The 8225-nt window shown below is 36.4% G+C and overlaps 1 protein-coding gene across 1 annotated transcript; it reads left to right on the forward strand.

The window, feature by feature from the left end:
* The first annotated feature begins 4865 nt into the window (after positions 1-4865).
* On the forward strand, positions 4866-6010 carry KRTAP26-1 (keratin associated protein 26-1). The gene has a single exon (XM_010956604.3). The coding sequence runs from the start codon at positions 4913-4915 to the stop codon at positions 5462-5464; it is 552 nt and encodes a 183-aa protein (XP_010954906.1). The 5' UTR covers positions 4866-4912; the 3' UTR covers positions 5465-6010.
* Positions 6011-8225: the final 2215 nt, after the last annotated feature.

The following is an 8225-nucleotide window of genomic DNA, read 5'->3' on the forward strand; positions in this document are numbered from 1 at the left end:
ATTTAATTTCATTTTATTTAATAAAATGTTAGAAAATACAAACTAGTCCAAAATGGCAGAAAGAAGACCAATGGTTGCCTGGGGATGGGGTTGGGGTTGGGTGGAGAGAGATGGAAGGGAAAAGCTACAAAGGGGCATAGGAGATTTTAGAGGGCTGATGAATATGATTATAATCTTGATTTGGGGTATATGCAGATGTCAAAACATCAGGTTGTACTCTTTAAATATGCTTTACTTATTGTATGTCAATGATACCACAAAAAAGCTGATAAAATATATCAGCAAAGGAAGGAAATTGCCAAAGACCTTCTAAAGTTGAATGGGACATGGTTTAAGGACTTAGCTATGAATCATGGAAGGTTTACCTCCACTTACACTGTCTTTAATACAAGCACGAAAGGATGTGTTAATGCAAACCAGTTTTCTAACATCATTGGGGGACAATTTTTGTGTATGAATAAAGTAGGGACATGGAGCAAATTTTGTTCAAGTCATGTATAAACTACAATTTCCTCACTCAAGAATGATAAAGTAAAAATTCTGTTCAAAATAGATTACAGTATGACAGTCTTCTCAGTCACCCAAAACTCTACATTACTTAATTCTTCCAATTGATTATAATTTAATGATTTTACACATGGAATCCAACAGGGGGTGCTAAAATTAGGATGCTTCATTTATGTTGTAGGTTGCAATGTACTGACTCCAGATAATTAATTGATCGTCTTCTTTAAGTCAAGCTAAGATGAATACTAATCAGAAATATTAGAATAAGGAGCAAAGCACTTGACAAAGGGTGGTTAGTCCACCTGAGTCTCTTTCTACTTTTATGTTCTTTCATATTCCATGAAAGCTGACATCCCTGGTGTAAATATAGACAGAAAAATATATAAAGGAGACTATTGATTTGACTAAGTAAAGGTCAATTTTTATTTGATAAAGAAAAATCTATTTTTTTATGTGTGTGAATGCTATGAGGTCAACAAATATTTATTAAAGATCAACCAAGTTTCTTCCCTTGTATTGAAAATAATGATCACATCTACTTGAACGGGATGTTATGAGGATTAAATCAGTTGATACATGTAGAACATGTAAAACTATGTCTGATATATAATGAGGACTCAGTAAATAGTAGCAAGTAAGGGTTCTGTAGTACTGTCAAAAAATAAGACATGCAAAAACAATGTTTTCCTTGTAATGCAAAGGGGTGTATGTGCATGTGTGTGAATTAGGTAATGATAATACACAAATGTAAGGCTGCAGAGATTTTGGTCATTAGGAAGGTATTTACAAAGAAGGGGCTAATTTAGCTGAGGTCTGAATGATGGATAAAACTAAAGACTTATTCCAAAGGAGAGGAAAGGTAGAATGAATGAAGAGATGACATGAAATGAGGACAGATGTGGGGTAACTGGAGACATGAAGAAAATAGACAGAGTCGCTATTGGGAAGCAGAAGAGGACTAATCAAATGTTTGGACAATTTTCTGTGGGCAAAGAGAGTCACTGACATTTCTGAGTAAGAGGGTTATAGGATGGAGTTAATTTTAGGAGTCAATCTATGTACACTATTCAAGCAGGAGGACAATAGAGATAGGAGTCAAGGGGCAGTAAGAAATATATGTATTCACCAAAGAGGAACAAAACCCAACTTGAGTGATGACAATGATAACAGAAGGTATAAAAGGACATTTTAGTGCATCAAGGGAGAAAAGCATTACAGTAAATTTTCCCTCTTTCCACTCTGTGCCGCAATTTAATCACAACACTCTCTTCTTGAAAGCAGTTACCGGATCATCTTGTCTGTAGAACAAAATCTTAACTACTTCCTTGATTATTGAATGAGATTTTGCATGTGAATTTAAGCTCAGCTACTACAGCTTGCCTCTAAGAACCCTCCACTGAAAAACACCATGTCAGCATTTTTTCTGCCCTTCCACCTTTTGCCACAAACTGAAGTGTCTTCCTGCCATTTCCTCCCATCCCTCAAAATTAATGCCAACTTTAGGTAAAACCAATGAACAATGTTCTCTGCATATCATCTGTTGAACTTATTAATTACTGGCATGCATTATGTATCTGTCTTATTACATCTACAAGATTGGATATGTCTGGGAGCAGAAATCAATAGTATCTTGGTATAATTGTCAGCATCTATCATAATGTTTTTCAAGTACAAGACGTTCAATAAATATTTGTTGAATGAATGATTGAATCCAAGCGTCATTTATTGGCATACCTTTATCCTTGCAATGCTCTGAGGATTCTCTGTGTCCAAGAAAGAGAAAAATGCTTTTTCTAGAGTAGGAGACCTCTAGTTCATTGAAGAAAAAGCAACAAAGTGGATAAATCTGGAGGAACACACTGGATGTCCAGTTCCTCCATCTATCCTGGGCTCTTGCATCAGAAGAAGAGCCTGAAATATGTAGTTTATAATGAGGTACCTGCTGTGATGCGCACATGCGCTCTTCTTTTGAAGTGACACCATCACTTTCAAATAACACTAGTTCAACATTTCTTGTATTAGGTTACAAATTACATTCAGGGCACTCTGATTTTTGAATTCCATGAGTATTTTGCCAGTGTTACCTAACCACAACAGAGAAACGTGGAGGTGCTCTAAAGGAATTAAACTCAAGATGGCACACTTTGTAATGAGTTTAGAATTCCAAAGCCAGAAAATAAATTATCCTGGTATAGTGTTTTGCAGTTTACATTTAACTTTTTCATATATATCCTAAAATGACACTGAAATTAGACATTATTAACATGTCCATTGTTTCATGAAAGGATACTGATAGTGACCGGGGATCAAAGTGATTGTTATGCAGATTTCCCAGAGTCACACAGTTACTGAAGAATGGTATCAGTGTATCTCTTTAGACTGCCATATTGGATAAAGGGAGAAAAAATATTTTAGGGGTCAAAGACCACAAAACTCCCTTTGTTCAAATATTTTTCTTCTTATCAATTACTATGACTTTCTACATCTCAAGTATTTTCATATGAATGCATAAAATTTTAAAATTTACTGGAAAGAATTGTGAGGATAAATTTGACACAGCACATGGGGGTATGCACCCTGCAAGGTGTTGCCCAGAGTAGATACTAAATGAATGTCAGTTTTCTCTTATTCTACGCCTTTATAGTCATGGAAAAACATTCATGTATACATACAGTATAAACATTCATGTATACATACAACATAAACAGTACCTATACACATGTGCACACAAATACATTGATGAACTGGTGATTCAGCTGTTGGGCTCTTGCTTATAATAGAGAAGGGCAGGTGTAAAGAGCATCAATTATAAATTTGACAAGCATTCAGCTAAAAATGGCTGTAGGTATTACTAATGCCATTCAGCTGATGCATCCGGGATTCCACAAGAAGACCCTAGCAACATGAACAAACAGTGTCATGAACTGAAGGCTGGCAGGGTGGGGGTTGGAGTTGGGGAACTTCTCAAACACGTCAGGTGCAAGTCATCAAAGGGCGATGCCCCTGACCTAACACACTGAGACCTCAGGGGCTGTATCCTTTTCTTTTAATATTTCTACTCCTGGCAGTAAAACAGTCCTATATTGGCTCGTAGAAAACCAATCTTCTATGTCTCAGATTCCACTAAAGGAGACTTAATAAGTGTGAGCATACCCACTGAATATACAAATAAAGTGTTGTGATTTACATTGAATTTTTAGCTAAAGGGAATTGGAGTTTAGATCCAGCAGATAATTAAATTTTCCGTTAAAATAGTCCTCGGAGCCACCAGAGATGTTGGAATATAAAAAATACAGTGGGATGACTGAAGCTAAAAATAATTGCGCATCTTTTAAACCAATTTTTTATCAGAAAATATATTCCCAAATAGCCTTCAAAGTATTCACACTTAGGAAAACTCTCTGTTTATTCTGATGCTATTGGCCATATACACGGTTTATAAGCTCCTCTTAACTAACATCAGAATTAATGGAAGAAGAAAAGCAAATCCATTTATATGTCTTAATTGTTGTGTCTAATTTCTTTTTTTTTCCTTTAACCAAAGACATTAGTTTTCAATTGGAACATGAGTAACCATGAAATGATAAGCCTATAATAACTATGAAAAATGTCATGTTATTTAACTTTTTTAAGGGGTGTTGTTTATTTCCTTCTGTTCTCAGTAAGATCCATAATTTAAACTGGGCCCAATTTATTTATTTGCATTTAAGAACACATAAATCACAATTTCAACTTGATTCAGTTTTTTTTTAATTTATTTATTGAATGAATAAAATGACCATGATTTTTTGAAATAAAGATATTTTGGTGGAAAGTTGTTTTCCACCAGGATTCTAAAATAAGGCAAAACCAATTTTGGCACTTGAAAATTTTCTGTATTCTACCACTCTTAAACTCTTTCTGCCCCAAACCATATAGATTTTAGGATTTTTAATTCTTTTACAACATAAGTGCTTTCACATTTCTTCTTTGGACAGTTTCCAAAAAAACACAGGATTTCCCCTCAAAGAGAAACAATTTCCCACTGTTTCAAAGAAGTTTACTACAACTTTTAAAGACAATTCCAAGAATGTTTATGCAGTGGTGGTTATAACTGAAATAAGTAAGTTACCTTCAAAATGTCTGTTTTGGTTGGATAATTTAAGAAGCAGAGATCCTATTAAAATTCAGTCACACTGCTTTATAGACATACTTAATCAATGGAAGACATTCAGTTTTATGGGAGGTGGGGGCACTATTTCCGGGCTATAATAAAGAGTTCTGATGCAGCCTCATACAACAAACAGGAAGAGAGTCTGTGTACAGAATCACCACCTTCTAGAGGTATATAAGGGAGGAAGCCGAATGAGAAACTTGAGACATCACTTCTTTCCATTCAACCACAGCCTGCTCTCGAAATCTCACTATGTCTTGCCACAGCTACTGCTCTGGAAACTACAGCTTGGGATCCTCCGGAAATCTCTGTCATATTTCTCTTCCCTCCTCCATTGCCCTCTGCTCTACCAATGTGAGCTGTGGAGATGTCCTCTGCTTGCCCAGCAGCTATCCCGACCATACCTTGCCCCTGAACAACTGCCAAGAGACCTGCAGCGAATCTACCAGCTGTCAGCCAGCCACCTGGGAGCCCAGCCTCTGTGAGACTTCCAGCTGCCCTTCCACTGCTTGCTATGTGCCCAGACCCTGCCAAGGGACCAACCTTATTCCTGCTTCTTACATCTCTGGCTCCTGCCTCCCAGTGTCCTGCAGACCTCTGAGCTATGCCTTCAGCAGCTGCCGACCCCTGAGCCTCCTTACCTATGGATGCCGCCCCTTGAATTGTTTGCCTTGTGGTCCTCAACCCCTTAGTGTTGTGTCCAGCAGCCTCAGACCTCTGCGTCCTCTCTTCAGTGGATGCCAACCTCTGACACAAGTGTTCAGTTCTTGTCGTCCATCCTGCTCTGCATTGGGAGGCCAGTAGCTTCCTTGTTCCAGCTAATAATCATGCTAAGGATGAAAGGCAGAAATTCAGACTCCATGGATTTTTGCTTCTTTCCCAGCAGTGACTACTTTTCCTTGATTTTCCTGTGCCTGATCTAAGACAAGTTGCTCCTTCCACATGTTTATCTTTTTTCATCTCTCCTTGACCTAAAATTATTTGGCGTACAATACTGTTTAGTGTCACCTAGGTGTGGGAAGAATTTATTTGGTTTGCATTGTAATAAATGAGCTTAAATCAGAATTAAGAATCTGGTTCTTCAGTTTGTCTTTCATTTTTTAGTTTAACACACACATGACCAACTTCGACTGCTTGCGGGAGAAGCCAGTAGGACATGGTGCGCTCAACCACGTGTTCTTTCCTCACAGCCGGGGAGGAGCTTGATGCTTCACTCCTCAAGCTGCTTTCTAGAGCTCTGATGATAGGTACTTGAGAGACCCAAAAATCCCTTGGTGGAAGTTATTTTAAAAAGGCAAGATTCGGAATGATCTCCTTATCTGTCTTTTCTGATGAACATACATCCACTTGTCCTTTCTAATTGCAGACTGAATCATATTTCATTCCTCTTAAGCCTTGACGGCTTCCTAAGATCTTTTCCTGTAAAATGAAAATAAAAGCCCTTTATCATGATACTTGTTTTTTTTTTTTCATTGTCCTTCTCCCTCCCACCTTTCCTCGATATTGCAAATTCTAAGCTCCTAGGATTCTGACTTATACATAATTCCTCACACATGCTGCTTTTTATAAGCATCCAGCCTTTTGTATGTGTCATCATCAAGATCAGGATGAACTTCTGATCTACCTACCTTGAAAATTCATATTCACTTTTAAAAATGCAGCCCAACTTTATTAAACTGTTGATCTATTCAGCAAAAATTTTATGATTTACCTACTACATCTCAAGCCATCCTGTGCCAGTTGCAAGAGATACTGAGATGAATAAGACAAATTTGAACTCCCTCACTCAATATTTACCAGAAATCATATACTATGGGGTAGATCTCTATTAATGGTACGTTTTCCCCTCATTCAACATAAAATGTGTAAGGGTATATAGTTCACATAATAAAATAAAGCTAGAGTGTAAAGTCATCAACGTTCCTCTTCTTGAGGAACGGTAATATCTAGAAACCGTGTCATCATGCAAAGAAGACAATGATCTCTAGGTGCTGACTAATAGCTGTTCCCTTTAGAGAAGGAATGCGCCTTCTCTAGTCTTCAGAACCCAGCTCTCCTGATGGACTTCCTGACGCTGAAGCTGAATGCTGGTTCCTCTTATCATTGTGTTCATGCTGCTCTTTCAAAATCCATTCTAGTTCATTATTTTGCCTTACTTGTCTGGGTCACCCAGATGTCTTGATTTTGTGACTTCTACATCCTTTACTTTTTGAAGATTTTCCCAGGTCTTCTCCCGCCCCTTACACTAATGAGTAAATCACAACTTGACTTAGCCTTCCTTTTATCACAGACATGTTTCTATTGCTGATTTTGTTGAACTGATTATTTTTAAAATAATGTTGAGTGAGATTTTAGTTGAAATGTGAAATACATATGAATTTGTACACAAATTATTACTCCATAGAAGTAGCCACTACTACTCTAACATCTAATCTTAGTTCTGCCTGCTCTTGAACTTTAAAATGAAATTATATCATATCTGCCCATTTGTCTTGGGCTTGTTTAAACTAAATATTGTGTTTGTGAGATTCTTCCTGGTTGTTATATATACACCAGTAGTCTGTTTATTATCCTTTATGTGTAATAGTTAAGATACTAAAACAACAAAATATATTTATCCATTCTGCTATTGCTGATCAGAAGGGTTGTTTCCAGTTTGGCTTTATTAGAAATGATGTATAAAATACTCTTCTGTTCTTGTACTTATCTTTTATGTGTAAATGGAGATATTTCTATTGGGTAATATGAGTAGAGTTGGCAAATTGTATGAAACGTTTCTGTTCAGCTTTATTTTATGCCACAACAAAGTTATGCCCTATTGTTATACCAATATTGATTTCTGCTATCAAGAGCATACAAATTCCAGTTTTTCTTGCATCCTTATCAATATTTATAATTGTCAGTCGTTTTAAGTTTAGCTATTCTAGTGAGTATATAGTTATAACAAATGTTGGTTTGATTTGGAATTTCGATGATTCATCAGGTTGAGAAAATTTTTTAAATGCTTCCTAACCATTTGAACATCACTTTTTTTTTTAAATGAAAAAGTAGCCATTCAGGTTCCTAGGCTATGTTTTTATTTGGTATGTCTTTTTTTTTAGGATAGAAAGAATTCCTTATGTAGTGCATACATTAGCTCTTCGTTGGGTATATATATAAACATATATATTTTTGAGTATCTTCTTCCATGTCACTGCCTGCTTTTTCATGTAATGATATCTTTAGGTTGACACAAGTTCCTTACTTAAGCCCAATTATCAATCTTTTATTTATGGTTAGTACTTTTTTTGTCTTTTTTAAGGAAATTAATGAAGATACTATATGGTAACTTCAGAAAACTTTTTTGTCTTCTCTTCAACATTTAAGTATACCATCAATGTAAAATTGATGTGAGTGTGTGTGTGTGTGTGAGTGTGTGAGTGAGTGTGAGTGTGTTATGTACTAGGGGCCAAAATTCCAGGAGATCCAGTACTAGGAAAAGTTACTCCTTTTTCTACTGCAATACAGTTCAGTGCTCTTGGTACATGAATCAAGTAAGTATAAAATGGATGTGTCAATACCTAGA

The sequence above is a fragment of the Camelus bactrianus genome, chromosome 1 (assembly GCF_048773025.1).
Source record: "Camelus bactrianus isolate YW-2024 breed Bactrian camel chromosome 1, ASM4877302v1, whole genome shotgun sequence".
Taxonomy (NCBI): Eukaryota; Metazoa; Chordata; class Mammalia; order Artiodactyla; family Camelidae; genus Camelus; species Camelus bactrianus.